Source organism: Salmo trutta, chromosome 22 (genome assembly GCF_901001165.1).
Source record: "Salmo trutta chromosome 22, fSalTru1.1, whole genome shotgun sequence".
NCBI classification, from domain to species: Eukaryota; Metazoa; Chordata; class Actinopteri; order Salmoniformes; family Salmonidae; genus Salmo; species Salmo trutta.
Window position 1 is genome coordinate 5,140,099 of NC_042978.1, and position 23,022 is coordinate 5,163,120.

At 43.4% G+C, this 23,022-nt stretch overlaps 1 protein-coding gene across 1 annotated transcript in view; it reads right to left on the bottom strand.

Annotated features, from left to right (window-relative positions):
• kif14 (kinesin family member 14) overlaps positions 1–23,022 on the bottom strand; it is a 52,635-nt gene that overhangs the window by 11,339 nt on the left and 18,274 nt on the right. Inside the window, exons 23-26 of the mRNA XM_029706309.1 lie at positions 22,792–23,022; positions 5,179–5,366; positions 578–730; positions 156–278 (exon numbers count right to left, since the gene is read on the bottom strand). Coding sequence (XP_029562169.1) covers positions 156–278; positions 578–730; positions 5,179–5,366; positions 22,792–23,022 — 695 coding nt within the window. The remainder of the gene's footprint in view (positions 1–155; positions 279–577; positions 731–5,178; positions 5,367–22,791) is intronic.

The following is a 23,022-nucleotide window of genomic DNA, read 5'->3' on the forward strand; positions in this document are numbered from 1 at the left end:
TTCAACATCTACACTGTATTTCTGATCAATTTGATGTTACTTTCAAAAACAAGGACATTTCTAACTGACCCCAAACTGTTGAACGGCAGTGTACATCAAAACAATTCCTATAGAGAAGTCATATAGACAGTGAATACTAAATGGTGGCTACGTACTGGAGTCCTGGGATAGGCCAGCTGCGCATCTCTCAGCATCTCGTTGGAGATTGTCAGACCCTCTTCCAGGAGAGAGTGCACCCCTTTACAAGTCCCCTCCAAAAGAGACAGGGCCATAGACCGCTGGGGAAAGAGAAACGACAAACAACTTTTGAGAGACGCTTTCTTGACCCTCCGCAAACCAGCGTGATTAGCCATACTCACCTCAAGCTATATTTAGGATGTGTGTGTCACTGGATCCAGTTTTATCATTATTTTGAATTGAGGAGGGGAGTGGAGATGAAGCATCCAGGCAGGATTCAGACCGGGCAAGGACACCACAAAGCCTTCATGCCCAGTATCTTATCCATTCTCAATCAATATGAAAGGCAGTATATGGTGAGTGTGTGAGTGAGAGAGACAGACAGTGTGGTAACATTTACCTTGCCTGTGGCATCAGACCCCAGCTCAGTCAAATGGAGTTGGGTGGCGGTAAGCGCAGCCAGGTGGCTGATGACCAGCAGTGCCGTGTCCAGACACTGACCACTCTTCCTGTGGGCCTCGGTCACCATGGACGAGATCTCAGAGTCACAGCCCTGGTCACAGCCCACGGGAATTGGATGTTAAATAACGTAAAATAATATTTGAATAAAATAACACTTGCACTTGTCTTTTCCTACTACCACTGACTTTGCTGATAACTACTTTATTAAGGCAAAATGTATTTAATATGATTGAAACGTGGTTGTCTAACTTAGCCAAAGTAAAATGAATGCACTAACTGCAAGTCGCTCTGGATAAGAGTTTGCTCAATAAAATAAATGGATTCATACTATGTGAATGCGAAGTTATATTGTATTTGAATAAATACATAAATGAACTAGGGAAAAAAGCTTAAAAAGGTTAATGACTTTCAAATGTTAAAAAAAATCTAAGTTTAAAAGACGGGTGGAAAAGGTGGTTTAATTTGTTTTATTGCTGCCACTGGTTAGGAATGTTAGATTGTGTAGTACATACAGTGCCTTAAAAAAGTATTCACACCCCTCGACTTTTTCCACATTGTTGTGTTACAGCCTGAATTTATAATGTATTTGTCACTGGCCGACACACAATACCCCACCATGTCAAAATGGAATTACGTTTTTAGAACATTTTACAAATTAATTAAAAATGAAAAGCTGATATGTCTTGAGTCAATAACTATTCAACCTGTGTTATGGCAAGCCTAAATAAGTTCAGGAGTAAAAATGTAATTAACATGTCCCATAACATCGTAGTTACTCCACAATACTAACCTAATTGAGAGAGAAAAGAAGGAAGCCTGTACAGAATACAAATATTCCAAAACATACATCCTGTTTGCACAAGGCACTAAAGTAATACTACAAATAAAATGTGGCAAATTTAGGGCAAATCCAATAGAACGCATTACAGAGTACCACTCTCCATATTTTCAAGCATAGTGGTGGCTGCATCGGGTTATGGGTATGCTTGTAATCGTTAAGGACTGGGGAGTTTTTGAGGAAAATACATTTTACGGAATGGAGCTAAGCACAGGCAAAATCTTAAAGGAAAACATTGCTCATTCTGCTTTCCACCAGACACTGGGAGATGAATTAACCTTTCAGCAGGACAATAACTTAAAACACAAGGCCAAATCTACACTGGAGTTGCTTACCAAGAAGACAGTGAATGTTCTGGAGTGGCCGAGATACGGTTTTGACTTAAATCTACTTGAAAATCTATGGCAAGACCTGAAAATGGTTGTCTAGCAATGATCAACAACCAAATGTATAGCGCTTGAAGCATTTTGAAAATAATAAATGAGCAAATGTTCCACAATCCAGGTGTGGAAAGCTCTCAGAGATTTACCCAGAAAGACTCATAGCTGTAATTGCTGCCAATGGTGCTACTACAAAGTATTGACTCTGGGGGTGTGAATATCTATGTAAATGAGATCCGCATTTAATTTTCAATACATTTTCAAAAATGTCTAAAAACATGTTTTCACTTTGTCATTATGGGGTATTGTGTGTACAGTAGATAGGTGAGAGAAAAAATCTATTTAATCAATTTTGAATTCACGCTGCAACAACAAAATGTGTAATGAGTCAAGGGGTATGAATACATTTTGAAGGCACTGTATACCATCACTAATGACTAGTGGGGACTGGGTGGTAACCTTGCGGATAAGAGGTTGGGCTAGTAACCAAAATGTTTCTGGTTTGAATCCCCTAGCTGACTAGGCGAAATCTGTCGATATGCCCTTGAGCAAGGCACTTAACCGTAATTGCTCCAGTAAGTCGCTCTGGATAAGATTGTCTGCTAAATTACTAAAATGTAGTGAAGGTCTTCACACACCTTGCGCTGCCTTAAAATGTAATCTCAAAAGGGAATATATTTGATTGTTTTCCTAGCCATCTACACAACCTAGTCCAAATGTTCAAAGTTAAAGACAAGGTGAAGATGTTTTGAAGTGGATTTAACATTGTCATACAGGCCAATAATGTGGAGTGAATGCAATGTTATTGCAGAGACTGGGACTAGGGAGTTTGTCAGGATCTAAATAAATATGAAAGGAACAAAGTCCAGATAAAAAGTAAGAGGAAACCTTGCCTCAGCCTTCTGAATACCTAACCCTGGGATAGTTATTTTTCAGCGGGACAATTACACACATTTTTATGTGAAAGACACAGCAGAATGGCTTTCCAATATGTTTTGAGTGTTCCTGAAAGGTCCAGTCTCAATCCTGACTAAAACCTGCTTGAAAATCAGAGACACGGTTTGAATATTGTTGTCCATCAATGACTCCCAACCAAATTTACTGAGCTTGAGCAATTTTGACAAAAACAATGGATATTATATGTTGCCCTAAGACTTGCGCAACGCTGGAGTAGGTTGTGTACATCGGTAGCATTCTTTAAAACATAATTTTAAGGCAGCAAAATGTAAAGACCGTGCAAGGCGTGTGTAGACTTTCATTAGGCACTGTATAATATATATTCATTCATGTTGGACTTCAGGCTGAAGGTTGAGAATTCCCCTACGCTCTGCGATTTCCATACGAGGAATGAAAACAGCTCAAAGCTAAAACCCGTCAATCAGTGAGGTGAATTTTGATGAGCCAGTGAGGTGTCAACCCAACTCGATTGAAAAAGATTTCTTTTGCAGCGTTTGTGTCTTTTCAGTTTAATTGGGATAAAAACTGATATTTCTAGAATATCTTTACTGTATTTCACTATGACATTACTTGCAGTAAACGAGTCAATGTATGTGTACTGTACATACAGTGCCTTCAGAAAATATTCAGATCCCTTTTCCACATTCCGTTACAGCTTTATTCTACAATTGATTAAATATAGATTTTTTCCTCAAGCTACAAACAAAACCCCATATTGACTAAGAGCGTCTGCTAAATGACGTAAATGTAAAATGTAAATGACAAAGTGAAGACAGGTTTTTAGAAATTGTAGCAAGTGGATCCTGTTTCCGTTGGTCATCCTTGATGTTTCTACAACTTGATTGGAATCCACCTGTGGTAAATTCAATTGATTGGACATGATTTGGAAAGGCTCACACCTGTCTATACAAAGTCCCACAGTTGATAGTGCATGTCAGAGCAAAAACCAAGCCATGAGGTCGAAGGAATTGTCTGTAGAGCTCCGATGCAGGATTGTGTTGAGGCACAGATCTGGGGAAGTGTACCAAAAAATGTCTGCAGCATGGAAGATCCCCAAGAACACAGTGGCCTCCATCATTCTTAAATGGAAGAAGTTTGGAACCACGAAGACTCTTCCTAGAGCTGGCCGCCCGGCCAAACTGAGAAATCAGGGGAGAAGGACCTTGGTCAGGGAGGTGACCAGCAAACCTGATGGTCACTGACAAAGCTCCAGAGTTCCTCTGTGGAGATGGGAGAACCTTCCAGAAGGACAACCATTTCTACAGCACTCCACCAATCAGACCTTTGTGGCAGAGTGGCCAGACGGAAGCCACTCCTCAGTAAAAGGCACATTACAGTCCACTTGGAGTTTGCCAAAAGGTACCTAAAGACTCTCAGACCATGAGGAACAAGATTCTTTGGTCTGATGAAACCAAAATTGAACTGTTTGGCCTGAATGCCAAGCATCACATCTGGAGGAAACCTGGCACCATCCCTACGGTGAAGCATGGTGTTGGCAGCATTATCGTATGAGGATGTTTTCAGTGGCAGGGAGACTAGTCAGGATAGAGGGAAAGATGAATGGAGCAAAGTACAAAGAGATCCTTGATGAAAACCTGCTCAGGACCTCAGACTGGACAACGACCTTAAGCACACAGCCAAGACAACGCAGGAGTGGCTTCGGGACAAGTCTCTAAATGTCCTTGAGTGGCCCAGCCAGAGCCCGGACTTGAACCCGATCGAACATCTCTGGAGAGACCTGAAAATAGCTGTGCAGCGATGCTCCCAATCCAACCTGAGCGAGCTTGAGAGGATCTGCAGAGAAGAATAGGAGAAACTCCCCAAATAAAGGTGCCAAGTGTTATACCAAAAAAGACTTGAGGCTTTAATCGCTGCCAAAGGTGCTTCAACAACGTACTGAGTAAACGATCTGAATACTTATGTAAATGTAATATTTCAGTTTTATATTTTTAATACATTTGCAAAAAATTCTACGAAACCTGTTTTTACTTTGTCATTATGGGGAATGAATAAACACATTTTAGAATAACGCTGTAAAGTAACAAAATGTGGAAAATGTAAAGGGGTCTGAGTACTTTCCGAATGCACTGTAGGTGTGTATGAATGTTTTTGGTGCATAGTTCTATCTGTATGTTGTACATTCACATACAGCGGCTACTGTTTTGAATATACTGTGTTCAATAGTTTCAATGCTCCGATGTGTCCTTTGTGTACCTTTTGGAATTTAATACTTTAGCCAACCTATATTTATCCGGGTCAGTTTCATGAAGATAACTTTTATTTTTCAAGACAGTCCTAGTCCGATACATTGTTAATTCTATTGTCTGATGTATTTAAGTTAAAAGTGCTGACAGAAATGTCTACCTGGATGAGAAGCTGAAAGTAACCACCCATTCTCTTGACTTGGGTCTTGAGCTCCTCTGCGACGGTGTAGAGGGGTCCGGCTCTGGGCTTGACGCTGGCCACCCACTGCATGGTGATAAACACGGCTCTCTCGATGGCCGAGGTGGCCTTCACCAGCTGTGTCGGAGCCTCAGCCTCTAACACAAACACTGGGACATAGTGACACAATAAAGAATACATTACAACAGGTCAATTTAGTATTTTCAAAATGTCATGTGGTGCACAACTTCGCAAAACTTTTTGCAACAAAAACAAAAGTTTCTTATTGAACAAATTCAGATGGGTCGTTCCCTGCTTCTTCCCGTTTGGTTCCTAGTGAATACACGCTGGATATACGTTTAAAAGTTTATTATTTTCAAGTAGAAGGCAAAAGGGTACATTTTTCACAATATCAGTATCAAAATACTACCAAGATACTTGTCAATATTCCATCGCAAAAAATAAAAACACAGAGTCCTTCAATATGAACCTGCTTTATGCACAACATGGTGTGCTATAGCATGGAAAATAAACAAATATGACTGGGTGGCAACATAAGGCTGTTTGTTTCCAATATTATGATTGTTTTCCTCAGGACATTTAGTCTGATTCATGTTGTTTAGTTTAACCTTGCCATGACTATTCAGATAATGTACACTACCGATAAAAAGTTTTAAAACACCTACTCATTCAAGGATTTCTTTATTTTTACTATTTTATACATTGCAGAATAATAGTGAAGACATCAAAACTATGAAACACATGGAATCATGTAGTAACCAAAAAAGTGTTAAACAAATCAAAATATATTTTATATTTGAGATTCTTGAGGAGGCCAGATAACCTGGCCAAATTGAGATGGTTATTGGATTAGTCAGACCCCTGAGTGAAGGAAATGCAGCCAACAAGTGCTCAGCATATGTGGGAACTCCTTCAAGACTGTTGGAAAAGCATTCCAGGTGAAGCTGGTTAAGAGAATGCCAAGAGTGTGCAAAGCTGTCATCAAGGGAAAGGGTGGCTATTTGAAAAATCTCAAATATAAAATATTTGTTTAACACTGTTTGGGTTACTACATGATTCCATTTGTGTTATTTCATAGTTCTGATGTATTCACTATTATTCTACAATGTAGAAAATAGTAAAAATAAAGAAAAACCCTTGAATGAGTAGGTGTTTAAAACTTTTGACCGGAAGTGGAGATACAAATCAATAAGGCTGATCTAAAAGGATAGCTCACATTACTTCATTCTGTAACCACAATATAATTTACATTGCTTTCTCTTTGCCTGATGACTCATACTGAATTTAATTCCGCTGCTCTATCTACCGCTACATACATTCAGTCAGAGTGCCATCGTAGAAGTCGTTTTTGCTTTCAAAGTGAGGGACGTTGTACAAAACAAGTCATCAGCGATTGATCGCCTCTATCAAAGCCAATTACCATTTCCGAAACGCCACTTGAACAACTGTTTTCAGGATCTGGCCCAACCCATCGGTTTGTGGAACCAATCAGAACAGTTTGAATGTGTTCGCATTCGAGAAGTCGTGAGGAAATCATATCCAGACTCATCGTTGGCGTGGTGTTTGGCCATAGCAATGTGGTTGGGTAGCCAGGCAATCCTCTTCTATGGACACAGCAGGAATTTATATCTGATGTTTAGAATGTTCTCATCAACAGCACAGCATCATGTCACTCCACCTTTACTATCAATTAGCCATGTGCGGAATGTCAGTCACCTATTACCCTATGGCCAATCAGTACAGCTGAATCATGCAACTTTACCACACTTGCAAAATAACCTATAGGCATAGTATCTACGCTGCAATAGTCTGTGCCGGGGGACTAGGGTCAGTCTGTTACATATGGTGTCCTAGGTGACTAAGTATGTGTGCTCTCTCCATCCCCCCCTCCCGGAGGACCTGAGCCCTAGGATCATGCCTCAGGACTACCTGGCCTGATGACTCCTGGCTGTCCCCAGTCCACCTGGTTTTGCTGCTGCTCCAGTTTCAACTGTTCTGCCTGCGGCTATGGAACCCTCACCTGTTCACCGGACGTGCTACCTTGTCCCGGACCTGCTGTTTTCGACACCCTCTCTCTCGACCTCTGAATGCTTGACTATGGAAAGCCAACTGTCATTTACTCCTGAGGTACTGACCTGTAGCACCCTCTACAACCACTGTGATTATTATTTGACCCTGCTGGTCATCTATGAGCATTTAAACATCTTGAAGAACGATCTGGCCTTAATGACCATGTACTCTTATAATCTCCACCCAGCACAGCCAGAAGAGGACTGGTTCCTGCCTTTCTTTTTTCTAGCCACTGTGCTTCTACAGCTGCATTGCTTGCCATTTGGGGTTTTAGGCTGGGTTTCTGTATAAGCACTTTGTGATGTCTGCTGATGTAAAAAGGGCTTTATAAATTCATTTGATTTGAATACTGGTGCAATAATCAACGTGCTCTCTTCTCACCAATGGGAATACATATTTTGATGCATTTAAATGACGGCTTACTCTTGTTCCCTCACATCTTACAGCAAAAGTTTCACCGCCGACCCTCCACCTCCAGCAGCTGAAGGTCCGTCATCGGAACCTTCTTCTCCCAGTGGGATGGTTTCAATGCCAGCTGCTCCGCATACTGCTACCTGCATACCAGAATCTGGCTCCGATGATCAATGACAAAGTCATTCCCCAAACTATTTTAATAAAATGTTTATACTTGCATCTTGTCTCTGTTGTTCATTCAGTTTAGCCTGCCCTCGACTGAACTGAGTATTGTGACTAGGGTTGGGAAATATTACGATAGTATCGTCTATCGACGAAGTTTGACAGCCATTGTCGATGGTGAGGACATTGTGATGTGACAGACGATAGCTTAGCCTATTTGAACTTGACTGGCACCACGTAGTAGCCTAAAGAAGGGAGTTGGGCAGCAGACGGCAGGGCACCATACAAGTGACATTCCAAGTAATCTGCTTATTCCTATTTGCTATAACGCATTTCAATAAATAGCCTGTTATATAAGCCTACAGAACGCAAGAGGAATGTAGGCTAGAAAGACCAGAGAATTCAAAAGCAGCGCAAAATGTCCCGTCATAAAATATTGTTTATCGCCTTCTGTCAGATGCATGGGCCTTAAAATATTTTTAAAAAATATATAGGTTTAGGCTAACTGACTCTCCCTAACTAGTGTGTCCAGCGGTAATAAAAAAATATATAATAATTGCTATATTCCTGTAACGGCTGTCATTGGAAGAAGAGGACCAAGGCGCAGCATGGTGAGTGTTCATCATTTAATATATATTCTGAGAACACAATATACAAAGCGAAAACGACAGCCAAACAGTTCTGTCAGGTGTACAAACCAATAAACAGAAATTAACCACCCACAAAACCCAAAGGAAAACAGGCTACCTAAGTATGGCTCCCAATCAGCGACAACGATGTACAGCTGTCCCTGATTGAGAGCCATACCAGGCCAAAAAAAAGAAATACAAACACATAGAAAAAAGGACATAGAATGCCCAAAACACACAGAAAAACACCCCCTGCCACGCCCTGACCAAACTACAATAACAAATAACCCCTTTTACTGGTCAGGACGTGACAGTACACCCCCCCCCCCCCCCCCCCCAAAGGTGCAGGCCCCGAATGAACCTGAAACAAAAACTCACAAAACAATAATCCCAAACTAAAGGGAGGGTGGTTCTTGTGCTACACCCCCCTTCCCAATCCTCCCCCCTACGGAGGTGGCTCAGGAGTGGGACGCAGACCACTGGCTCACCCCACTTAGGTGGCACCTCTAGAGCGGGGTCCCTCGCCGCCGGACAGGCGGGCGGCTCTGGCAGCGCTGGACAGGCGGGCGGCTCTGGCAGCGCCGGACAGGCGGGCGGCTCTGGCAGCGCCGGACAGGCGGGCGGCTCTGGCAGCGCCGGACAGGCGGGCGGCTCTGGCAGCGCCGGACAGGCGGGCGGCTCTGGCAGCGCCGGACACACCAGGCTGGGGAGACTTGCAGGAGGCCTGGCTCTGGGCGCAGGCACAGGACTCACCAGGCTGGGGAGACATGCAGGAGGCCTGGCTCTGGGCGCCGGCACAGGATTCTCCAGGCTGGGGAGACATGCAGGAGGCCTGGCTCTGGGAGCAGGCACAAGACGTGCAGGGCTGGGGAGGCGCACACGAGGCCTGGTGCGTGGGGCTGGCACAGTCTTCACCAGACGGCTAGCACGCACCTCAGGACGAGTACGGAGAGCTGACTCAGGTGACATCAATTTGAGGACACGCTCCGTAGGGCGAATGTCGTGCCTCATGGACCAACACAGCAGCTCTCTCATATTGCTCTCCTCCAATCTCCCCATCAACTCCTTCACTGTCTCTGCTTCGCTCCCTTCGCTCACCTCCAACATCACCCCGACTGGCTCTGGTTCCATCCTCGGCACCGCCGACCGTCCCGGGGGCTGCCTCTTGGGGCTGCCTCTCCTCCTCTTGCCGTGCCAGCCGATCCTCCCAGAAACGCCGTTCTGCCTTCGCTGCCTCTATCTCCTCAAACGGGCGGCGGTATTCTCCAGCCTGTCTCCAGGGTCCCTTTCCGTCCAGTATCTCTTCCCAAGTCCAGGAGTCCTGAACCCTCTGCTCCTCCATACCACACTGCTTGGTCCGTTAAAGGTGGGTGGTTCTGTAACGGCAGTCTTTGGAAGAAGAGGACCAAGGCGCAGTGTGGTGAGTGCTGAACACACAGAAAAACACCCCCTGCCACGCCCTGACGAAACTACAATAACAAATAACCCCTTTTACTGGTCAGGACGTGACAATTCCCTTGTCTCTCCAATCAATATGAATACGACTTTGGGCTTTCATCGTTTTATACATGCTTTCTCTCCCGATCAAACAATTAAAATAATGAACAGTTCCATCTCAAAAGTAGATTGAACAGCCCAGAAACATAAGGAAGCCAGGGGACTAATAATGAGTAAGGACAAAATATCAATAGCCTATAGAAAAATATAATGACAAGTGCGGGAATAAATAATCTGTGCGGGAAGTAAGAATCCCTCCAATAACCTATCCTCCTACCATAAAAGCTTTAAGACAAAATAAAGTTACGAACAGAAGTCTATTTCCAAATGTCCTATTTTTAATATTATTACCTTTAACTAGGCAAGTCAGTTAAGAACAAAGTCCTATTAACAATGATGGCCTATGAACAGTGGGTTAACTGCCTTGTTTCAAGGGCAGAATGACAGATTTTTAACTTCTCAGCTCGTGGATTCGATCTAGCAACCTTTCGGTTACTGGCCCAACGCCCTAACCATCAGGCTACTTGCCGCCCCCTAATAGCCTAAGGTACTGTTGTCAAATAGTTTCCACTTCCAAAAAGAACATGAATGAAAGTCTGAGTCTATAGGCCTACGCATACAGTGCATTCGGAAAGTATTCAGACCCCTTCCCTTTTCCAACATTGTTACGTTACAGCCTTATGCTAAAGTGGATAAAAAAAATGTAAAAAACATCTACACACAATACCACATAATTACAAAAGTGAAAACAGTTTTTTTGGAATGTTTGCAAATGTATTAAAATAACAAAGCATAAACACCTTATTTCCATAATTATTCAGACCCATTGCTATGAGACCCGAAATTGAGCTCAGGTGGATCCTGTTTCCATTGATCATCCTTGAGATGTTTCTACAACTTGGAGTCCACCTGTGGTAAATTCAATTGATTGGACATGATTTGGAAAGGCACACACACACAGCTCTCTATATAAGGTCCCACAGTTGATAGTGCATGTCAGAGCAAAAACCAAAGCCATGAGGTTGAAGGAATTGTCCGTAGAGCTCCGAGACAGGATCGTGTTGAGGCACAGATCTGGAGAAGAGTACCAACATAATGTCTGCAGCATTGAAGGTCCAAGAACACAGTGGCCTCCATCATTCTTAAATGGAAAAAGTTTGGAACCACCAAGACTCTTTCTAGAGCTGTCCTGCCGGCCAAACTGAGAAATTTGGGGAGAAGGGCCTTGGTCAGGGAGGTGACCAAGAACCCGATGGTCACTCTGACAAAGCTCCAGAGTTCCTCTGTGGAGATTGGGGAACCTTCCAGAAGGACAACCATCTCTGCAGCACTCCTCCAATCAGGCCTTTATGGTAGAGTGGCCAGACAGAAGCCGCTCCTCAGTAAAATGCACATGACATGCTTGGAGTTTTCCAAAAAGCACCTGAAGGACTCAGACCATGAGAAACAAGATTCTGTGGTCTCATGAAACCAAGATTGAACTCTTTGGCCTGAATGCCAAGCATCACGTCTGGAGGAAACCTTGCACCATCCCTACGGTGAAGCACGGTGGTGGCAGCATCATGCTGAGGGCATGTTTTTCAGTGGCAGGGACTGAGAGACTAGTCAGGATCGAGGGAAAGATGAACAGAGTAAAGTACAGAAAGATCCTTGATGAAAACCTGCTCCAGAGTGCTTACGACCTCAGTCTGAGGCAAAGGTTCACCTTCCAACAGAACAACAACCCTAAGCACACAGCCAAGACAACACAGGAGTGGCTTCGGGAAAAGTCTCTGAATGTCCTTGAGTGGCACAGCCAGAGTTTGGACTTGAACCTAATCGAACATCTCTGGAGAGACCTGAAAATAGCTGTGCAGTGATGAAAGGATCTGCAGAGAACGAGAGAAACTCCCCAAATACAGGTGTGCCAAGTTTGTAGCGTCATACCCAAGACTATAATCGCTGCCAAAATGCTTCAACAAAGTACTGAGTAAAGGGTCTGAATACTTATGAAAATGTGCATTCAGAGTCATTTACTGCCTTTTTTTAAAACATAGCTGATATGGCTGACTTGCTTAAATAAATGTGGTTTCTACTGACAAATAAGATGTACAAACTATGACATAAGGGGACGATGAGCAGATAAGAGTGAATCTGTAATTTTGATTAAGACATTAAAGAGCAAGCAAGGAAGGACGTAGTCAATTTATTTATTTGTTCAGCACTTTTGAAATGTACAGCAATATAATTCAGAACATGGGCCATTCTTACAGTATTCTCCCTGTACACCAAGTCAGAACCGTAGGATATATAAAGGGGGCATATAAGCAGACAATGAAAGCTCTTACAATATTCGATATTGACATTTCTATAAAACAGGCTATAGGCTAAATGTGCACCACCAAGTCAGAACAGTAGGCTAAGTTAATAGGAGAAAAGGGAGCAAATTATTAGGGTGAGGCACATGGGGTACTAACAGCTTACTACACAACATACTTAGTATTGCTTGGCATATTACATCATTACGCAACATACATTTTTGTGTTGTGCTCACTTGAACAGGAAGGTGGCGCGAAAGTCCTTCTTGTGGACAGATTTTGTCATTTAAATGTATCATCAAAGTCTGGCATTCTCTGGATTTATGGTGCTTTCAAGACAACTGGGAGGTTGAATTATGACGTCAGAGCTCTAAAAAGAGTTCCCGATTTGGAATTCCGAGTTGGATGACCGTTCAAAACTTATTTTCCCAGTCGAAGCTCGAATACTGATCTTGAATACTGAAGTATATTATTTTCTGTATTTTGCAGTTTCACAACAAACGTTCAATATATTCATTCAAGAAAAGTCACACCTTGGGAGTTTTATTGAAGACTTAGTTGTTAGCCATCTTTCTAGTTTTGCATGGGAATGCAATTCCAGGACAGAATAGTGGGGCTCAAAACAGGTGGGGCATTTGGACTGCCTGCGCAACTCTGTAAAAAACTAAGTTGTACACTGTGTGTGTGTGTGTATATGTGTGTGTGTGTGTATGTGTATATATATATTTTTTTTTTTACTTCATTTGTTACCATTTAAGAACACGTTTTGCTCTAGATTGCAGGAAATGGCAGTTACAAGTGTTAAAAAAAGCTAAAATATGAGTCCATGATTCTACGTCATGATTTGTATAGTAGTAGCATTCAATTTCACGCAATAGAGATCTGTATTTTGAATTAAAAAAATTAAATTAAAAAATTCACGCAATAGCCCAACGGTTGTTTTAGCGGAGTAAAACAAAAAATGTCAATCAAGATTTCATGAGGACAAAGGTTGACATTACCCAGCACTATTGGTGACAACACTACAACAGCGCTTCCTTCACCCACATATTAGTTGTGGAAAACATTGTCTATCCGCAGCAGAATTGTTTCAAGAATGTGAGTTTTTCAAGAAAACATCCACAGCATACTGTTGCCTATTGTCTGAAGTGTCAGGAGGATAACATATACAGTGCCTTCAGAAAGTATTTAGACCCCTGGACTTTTTCCACATTGTTGTGTTACAGCCCGAATTTAAAATGGATTAAATTGAGATTTTGCATCACTGGCCTACATACATAATTCCACTTTGACATTGTAGGGTAATGTTTTTCGAACATTTTACAAATGAATTAAACATGAAAAGCTTGAGTCAAGTATTCAACCCCTGTTATGGCAAGCCTAAAGTTCAGGAGTAATAATGCGCTTAACAAGTCACATAATAAGTTGCATGAACTCACTCTCTGTGCAATAAGTGTTTAACATGATTTTTCAATCAATACCATCTCTGTACGTCCCTTAGTCGAGCAGCGAATTTCAAACAAGACCAGTGATGTTTTCCAATGCCTCGCCAAGAAGGGCTACTATTGGTAGATGGCAAAAATATATCCTTTTGAGCATAGTGAAGTCATTACACTTTGGATGGTGTATCAATACACCCAGTCACTACAAAGATACAGGCGTCCTTCCAAACTCTGTTGTCAGACCGACCAAAAAGAGCTTTTCTATTTATTCCTTGTGTTATTTTATGTTGGGAAGGGCCCATAAGTAAGCATTTCACTGTTAGTCTACTACACCTGTTGTTTAATAAGCATGTGAAATATACAATTTGTTTGTATAAAATTGTTAGTTTAATGCCTGAGATAGGAGAAAACTGAGGATGGATCAACAACATTGTAGTTAGTCCACAATATTAACCTAAATGACAGAGTGAAAAGAAGGACGCCCGTACAGAATACAAATATTCTAAAACATGTATCCTGTTTATAATAAGGCACTAAAGTAGAGCTGCAAAAAATGTGACAAAGAAATTAACTTTATGTCCTGAACTTCTCAAGATGACTCCGGAAGACATGGCAGCCGTTTTACAGGCACCTAACTATTTGTGCCATGTGTTTTTTTTTGTGTTATTTGTAACTTACTTTGCACATAATGTTTCCGCCACCATATCTTATGGCAAAAAAAGAGCTTATGGATATCAGGACAGCGATCACTCACCTTGGATTAGACAAAGATTTTTTCTTCAACAAGCAGGACGCACAGGATGTACTTCAGACACCCGACAAGGCCGAAATCCCTGTCATTGGCAAGAGAAAGAGAAGCTGGTATAGAGGACACAGGGCGGGTTGCAACGTAAGGATCCCCTGACGGCGAGTAGGAAATCTGCCATTACCATCAATATTACTTGCCAACATACTATCATTGGACAATAAATTAGATGAGGTATGATCAAATATCCTACCAACGGGACATCAAAAACTGTAATATCTTATGTTTCACCGAATCGTGGCTGAATGACAACATGGAAAACATTCAGCTGGCGGGATATACGCTGCACCGGCTAGATAGAACAGCACACTCCGGTAAGAGGGGGGAAGGGGTGCACGAAATCTAAGGAAGTCTCTAGATTTTGCTCACTTGGAGGAGAGTATCTCATGATAAGATGCAGACCACACTATTTTCCAAGAGAGTTTATACATTTTTTTCGTGGCTGTTTATTTACCACCACAGGACAGACGCTGGCACTAAGACCGCACGGAATCCGCTGTATAAGAAAATAAGCAAACAGGAAACCGCTCACCCAGAGGCGGCGCTCCTAGTGGCCAGGGACTTTAATGCAGGGAAACTTAAATCAGTTGTAGTCAATTTATATCAGCATGTTAAATACGCAACCAATTTTTTATAGTTAACCTTTACTCCACACACAGAGACATGTACAAAGTCCTCCCTCGCCCTCCATTTGGCAAATCTGATCATAATTCTATCCTCCTGATTACCAGCAAATATTCAAGCAGAAAGCACCAGTGATTCAGTCTATAAAAAAGTGTTCAGACGAAGCTGATGCTAAACTACAGGACTGTTTTGCTAGCACAGACAGGAATATGTTCCAGGATTCTTCCGATGGCATTGAGGAGTACACCACATCAGTCACTGGCTTTATCAATAAGTGCATCGAGGCTGTACGTACATGGATGGATTACAGGCAACATAGAAGCCATGGATTACAGGCAACATCCGCACTGAGCTAAAGGGTAGAGCTGCCGCTTTCAAGGAGCGGGACGCTAACAGACCTTATAAGAAATCCCGCAATGCCCTCCGACTAACCATCAAACAGGCAAAGCTCCAATATAGGACTAAGATTGAATCGTACTACACCGGCTCCGAAGCTCGTCGGTTGTGGCAGGGCTTGCAAACTATTAAAGACTACAAAGGGATGCACACTTCTATGCTCGCTTCGAGGCAAGCAACACTGACGCATGCATGAGAACATCAGCTGTTCCGGACGACTGTGTGATCACGCTCTCCGTAGCAGACGTGAGTAAGACCTTTAAATAGGGCAACATTCACAAGGCCGCTGGCCCAGACGGATTACAAGGACGTGTGCTCCGGGCATGTGCTGACCAACAGGCAGGTGTCTTCACTGACATTTTCAACATGTCCCTGATTGAGTCTGTAATACCAACATGTTTCAAGCAGACTTCCATAGTCCCTGTGCCCAAGAGCACTAAGGTAACCTCCCTAAATGACTGCACTCATGATCCGTAGCCATGAAGTGCTTTGAAAGGCTGGTAATGGCTCACATTAACACCATTATCCCAGAAACCCTAGACCCACTCCAATTTGCATACCGCTCAAACAGATCCACAGATGATGCAATCTCTATTGCACTCCACACTGCCCTTTCCCACCTGGACAAAAGGAACACCTACGTGAGAATCCTATTAATTGACTACAGCTCAGCGTTCAACACCATAGTACCCTCAATGCTCATCACTAAGCTAAGGATCCTGGGACAAAACACCTCAAAAATGCAACTGGATCCTGGACTTCCTGACGGGCCGCCCCTAGGTGGTGAGAGTAAGTAGCAACACATCTGTCACACTGATCCTCAACACTGGAGCTCCCCAGGGGTGCGTGCTCAGTCCCCTCCTGTACTCCCTGTTCACCCACGACTGCATGGCCAGGCACGACTCCAACACCATCATTAAGTTTGCAGACGACACAACAGTGGTAGGCCTAATCACCGACAACAACGAGACAGCCTATAGGGAGGAGGTCAAAGACCTGGCCAGGTGGTGCCAGAATAACAACCTATCCCTCAACGTAATCAAGACAAATGAGATGATTGTGGACTACAGGAAAAGGAGGACCGAGCACGCCCCTATTTTCATCGACGGGGCTGTAGTGGAACAGGTTGAGAGCTTCAAGTTCCTTGGTGTCCACATCAACAAACTAGAACGGTCCAAACACATCAAGACAGTCGTGAAGAGGGCACCACAAAACCTATTCCCCCTCAGGAGACTGAAAAGATTTGGCATGGGTCTTCAGATTCTCAAAAGGTTCTACAGCTGCAACATCGAGAGCATCCTGAATGGTTGCATCACTGCCCGGTACGGCAACTGCTCAGCCTCCGACCGTGTCAGAAGAAAGCCCTAAAAATTGTCAGACCTCAGCCATCCCAGTCATAGACTGTTCTCTCTACTACCGCATGGCAAGCGGTACCGGAGCGCCAAGTCTAGGACCAAAAGGCTTCTCAACAGATTTTACCCCCAAGCCATGAGACACCTGAACATCAAATGGCTACCAGGACAATTTGCATTGTGCCCCCCCCACACACCAACACCTCGTTTACGCTGCTGCTACTACTCTCTATTTATCATCTATGCAGTCACTAACTATACCTACATATACATATTACCTAAATTAGCCAGACTAACCGGTGCCCCCGCACATTGACTGTGTACCGGTAGCACCTGTATATAGCCTCGCTACTGTTATTTTCACTGTCATTTTACTATTTTTCTTTTGTTTCTTTACTTACCTATTGTTTACCTAATACCTATTTGTTTTACTTAAAAATTGCACTGTTGGTTAGGGCTTGTAAGTAAGCATTTCACTGTAAAGTCTACACCCGTTGTATTCGGCGCACGTGACAAATAAACTGATTTGAATACAAAGTGTTATCCTTGGGGGCAAATCCAACACGTCACTGAGTACCACAATTTCAAGCATGGTGGTGGCTGTATCATGTTATGGGTATTAGGGAGTTTTTTTAGGATAAAAAAAGCACACGCAAAAATCCTAGAGGGAAAGCAAACTAAAGCAGGTTTTCAACAGACAATGGGAGACCAATTCATCTTTCAGCATGACAATAACCTAAAAAAACAAGGCCAAATATACAGTGGAGTTGCTTACCAAGTCGACATTAAATGGTCCCGAGTGACCTAGTTACAGTTGACTTAAAAATCGTCTTGAAAAATCTATGGCAAGACTTGAAAATGGCTGTCTAGCAATGTTCAACAACCACAGAGGTTTTTTATTTTACCAGGAAAGTTGACTGAGAACACATTCTCATTTACAGCCATGGCCTGGGGAAAAGTTACAGGGGAGAGGAGGGGGGATGAATGAGCTAATTGTAAGCTGGGGATGATTAGGTGGCCATGATGGTATGATGGCCAGGACACCAGGGTTAACATCCCTACTCTTACGATAAGTGCCATAGGATCTTTAGTGACGACAGAGTCAGGACATCCGTTTAATGTCCCATCCGAAAGAGGTCACCCTACACAGGGCAATGTCCCCAATCACTGCCCTGAGGCATTGGGATATTTTTTTTAGACCAGAGGAAAGGGTGCCTCCTACTGGCCCTCCAACACCACTTCCAGCAGCATCTGGTCTCCCATACAGGGACTGACCAGGACCAACCCTGCTTAGCTTCAGAAGCAAGCCAGTAGTGGGATGCAGGGTGGCATGCTGCTTGATTTTTTTTAATTTCAGAATAATGTGCAAATACTGTACAATCCAGGAGTGCAAAGCTCTTAAAGACTAACCCAGAAAGACTCAAAGCTGTAATTGCTGCCAAAGGTGATTCTAACATGTATTGAGGGGTGTGAATACTTACTTATCTAATGAAGAGTTTTATTTTTCATACATTTTTTACAAATGTTATAATTTCTCTTCCACTTTGAGTATTTTGTGTAGATCGTTGACACATTTTTATTCATTTTAATCCCACTTTGTAACAACAAAATGTTTTAAAAAAGTCAAGAGGTGTGAATAATTTCTGAAGGCACTGTAGGCTTAAACCTGTTATTTCTGGAAAGCCAAGCACTGACAAAGACTTTACTATAGGTGTATAAGACCAGGGTCACAATCATGATTAATGAAAGAGAAACTTACAGTACTCTCAACATTGACAGTGAGATATACTTTAACCTACTACCCTGGGAACGGTTGCACCAATTGGGCATAAAAAAGTTGGCCTTACATGCTTGGTCGGGCGTTGCGCTTCCGACTTTGGGATCAGAATTTACATCTGTTGCACCAACCAAAAATAAGACTAGTCATAGCTAAGTCCGGCGTAAGCAATGCGCATTCATGAGATTTGATGCTTCATAATGATGGTTGCTAGGCAGCGCCCGTTACTAGGGTGTTCCCATCATTACCATACAAACTTCGCAAGGCATGTTCCATCACTTTGCAAAGCCCAACACTACGCATGCACGTTTTCTTAACCACAACTGGATGGATCAATCAATAATTACTGTGGAAATGAATGACCAAAATATTGTAATAAAGTACACAAATGCAATTGAAGTAATTTATCATATTGTTGCTTAATGAAACTCTTAGTGATCCAAACATTTTAAATACTTTCAAATAAAACTATTTGTCACGAGCCGAATACAACAAGTGTATACAACCTTACCGTGAAACGCTTACTTACAAGCCCTTAACCAACAGTGCTGTTCAAGAAAGAGTAGTTTATTTGGTAAATATTTTAAAAGTAAAAAATAATAAAAAATATCAAGGCTATATCCAGGGGGTACCGGTAGAGTCAATGTGCGGGGGTACAGGTTAGTCGAGCTAGGGGTGAAGTAACTATGCATAGATAATAAACAGCGAGTAGCAGCAGTATACAAAACAAAATGGGGGAGGTCAACGTAAATAGTCCGGTGGCCATTTGATTAATTGTTCAGCAGTCTTATGGCTTGGGGGTAGAATCTGTTAAGGAGCCTTGTGATCCTAGACTTGGTGCTCCGGTACCACTTGCCGTGCGGTAGCAGAGAAAACAGTCTATGGCTTGGGTGACTGGAGTCGCTGACAATTTTTTGGTCTTTCCTCTGACACTGCCTAGTATATAGGTCCTGGATAGCAGGAAGCTTGGCCCCAGTGATGTACTGGGCCATTCGCACTACCCTCTGTAGCACCTTATGGTAAGATGCTGCGCAGTTGCCATACCAGGCAGTGATGCAACCAGTCAGGATGCTCTCGATGGTGCAGCTGTAAAACCTTTTGAGGAGAACTTGAGGATCTGGGGACCCATGACTCATTTTCAGTCTCCTGAGGGGGGAAAGGTGTTGTCGTGCCCTCTTAACGACTGTCTTGATGTGTTTGGACCATAATAATTTGTTGGTGATGTGGACATCAAGAAACTTGAAACACTCGACCCGCTCCACTACTGCCCAGTCGATGTTAATGGGGGCCTGTTCGTCCCGCCCTTTTCTGTAGTCCACGATCAGCTCCTTTGTCTTGCTTACACTGGAGGGAGAGGTTGTCGTCCTTGGCACCACACTGCCAGATCTCGGACCTCCTCCCTATAGGCTGTCTCATCGTTGTCGGTGATCAGTACACACCTCTGAGGGGCCCCAGTGTTGAGGATCAGCGTGGCAGACGTCTTGTTGCCTACCCTTACCACCTGGGGGCAACCCGTCAGGAAGTTCAGGATCCAGTTGCAGAGGTAGGTGTTTAGTGCCAGGGTCCTTAGCTTAGTGATGAGCTTCGTGCACAGTATGGTTTTGAACGCTGAGCTGTAGTCAATGAGCAGCATTGTCACATAGGTGTTCCTTTTGTCCAGGTGGGAAAGGGCAGTGTGGAGTGCGATTAAGATTGTATCATCTGTGGATCTGTTGGGGCGATATACAAATTGGAGTGGGTCTAGGGCAGGGTTTGAAAGTCAGTGAAGACGCTTGCCAGTTGGTCCACGCATGCTTTGAATACATGTCCTGGTAATCTGTCTGGCCCAGAGGCTTTGCAAATGTTGACCTGTATAAAAAGGTCTTGCTCACATCAGCTACCGAGAGCATTATCACACAGCCATTCAGAACAGCTGGGGCTCTCATGCATACTTCAGTGATGCTTGCCTCGAAGCGAGCATTTAGCTCGTCTGGTAGGCTCGCGTCACTGGGCAGCTCGTGTCTGGGTTTCCCTTTGTAGTACATAATAGTTTTCAAGCCCTGACACATCCGTGGAGTGTCAGAGCCGGTGTAGTAGGATTCAATCTTAATCCTGTATTGACGCTTTGCTTGTTTGATGGTTTGTCTGAGTGCATAGCGGGATTTCTTATAAGTGTCCGGATTAGTGTCCCGCTCCTTGAAAGCGGCAGCTCTAGCCTTTAGCTCGATGCAGATGTTGCCTGTACTCCATGGCTCCTGGTACGGTCACTGAGGGGACGACGTCGTCGATGCACTTATAGATGAAGCCGATGAATGAGGTGGTATACTCCTCAATGCCATTGGATGAATTCCGGAACATATCCCAGTCTGTGCTAGCAAACCAGTCCTGTAGTGTAGCATCCACGTCATCTGACCACTTCCGTATTGACGGAGTCACTGGTACTCCTGGTTTAGTTTTTGCTTGTAAGCAGGAATCAGGAGGATAGAATTATGGTCAGACTTGCCAAATGGAGGGCGGGGTAGAGCTTTGTATGCATCTCTGTGTGTGGAGTAAAGGTGGTCTCGAGTTCTTTTCCCCTCTGGTTCCTCTGATTTATTTGCCTGCATTAAAGTCCCCGGCCACTAGGAGCACCGCTTCTGGATGAGCATTTTCTTGTTTGCTTATGGCCTTATACAGTTGGTTGAGTGCGGTCTTAGTGCCAGCATCGGTTTGTGGTGGTAAATAGATGGCTACGAATAATGTAGATGAGAACTCTTGGTAGATAGTGTGGTCTACAACATAAGGTACTCGAGACTTCTTTAATAATAGACATCGCGCACCAGCTGTTATTGACAAGTAGACACACCCCCACCCCTCGTCTTACCAGACGTAGCTTCTCTGTCCTGCCGGTGCATGGAAAATCCCGCCAGCTCTATTTTTTCCACGCCGTCGTTTAGTCACAACTCAGTGAAACATAAGATATTACAGTTTTTAAATGTCCCGTCAGTAGGATAATCTTGATCGTTGGTCATCAATTTTTTTTTCCAATGATTGCACGTTGGCCAATAGAACGGATGGCTGTGGGGGTTTACTCGCTCGCTTACGAATTCTCAGAAGGCAGCCTGACCTCCGCCCCCTTTTTATCCGTCTTTTCTTCACACAAATGACAGGGATTTGGGCCTGTTCACGAGAAAGCAGTATATCCTTCACATCGGACTCGTTAAAAGGAAAAAGCTTCTTGCAGTTTGAGGTGAGTAATCGCTGTTCTGATGTCCAGAAGTTATTTTCGGTCATAAGAGACGGTAGCAGCAACATTATGTACAAAATAAGTCACAAACAATGCAAAAAACTAACAAAATGGCACAGTTGGTTAGGAGCACATAAAACAGCCATTCTCTCCGGCGCCATTCTACTAAAGCAATAGCCGTGTGTGGTCAACTATAATTTCAGCACCGCTATGATTGGGACAGCGTTATAGCGCTGCTTTGAAACAAGCCTGTGGACTCGTCTAGTTGGTTCGTCTAACAGTGTTATCAGGACATTTTGCACGAATGTTATAGCCTACACTAGCGTATAAAGTGTGATTATTTTTCTCTTCATTCAAATAGTAGCCCAGGCTATATCCCCGACTAAAAGCCCTTGTCTTTTAATCAATGTAATTTTGATTCACCGAATCTTTGTCTGGTTATTTGATCTCTGGCTGGGCAAATAAGTGGAGGCAGCTCCTCTATTAGTTTGCTAATATCTGATCAGACACATACGGCATGCTATAATGTAGCATAAATCAAGTGTATTATTTTGCTAATGACTCGTGCTTAGGCAACTCAAAAAGCCCACGGAGTTTGTGAAATATGAACACGAGACTTACATCCTTTCGAAAATATAGATTGCTATTATTTTCTGTGCATATCATGATGAAGATTCCAATTTAACACCACACGCCTGCTCCCTACTAGGTGTAGAATCTAAGCCTAGGCGTAGCTCGTATTAGGGTTTACGCCCAGGTGGTGCAACAGGTATAATTTTTAGGTCCAGCATAGAGCATAGATTTATAACCCGCTTACAATCACCTGGTGCAACTGGCCCCTGGTGTTGCAAGCACATAACCTACTGAGCCATGGAACATTGTGAATTTTGAGATGCAGACTTACCACTCCCCTGACAGTCATCGTCCAGGCCATCGTACAGGCCGGAGATGGTCGTCACGGCTGTGTACACACAGTAGAGGTCAGAGCTCAGCCTGTCTGCCATGCTCTCCTCGTAGCTGTGACACAAGCGCAGCTGGCCCACCATCTGGCCAATCAAATCTTTACAGATCCCCGGCAGGTTGGAATCTAATGAGTTGGGATGCAGCGAGGGTGGTTTGGCCACACCCATCAGAC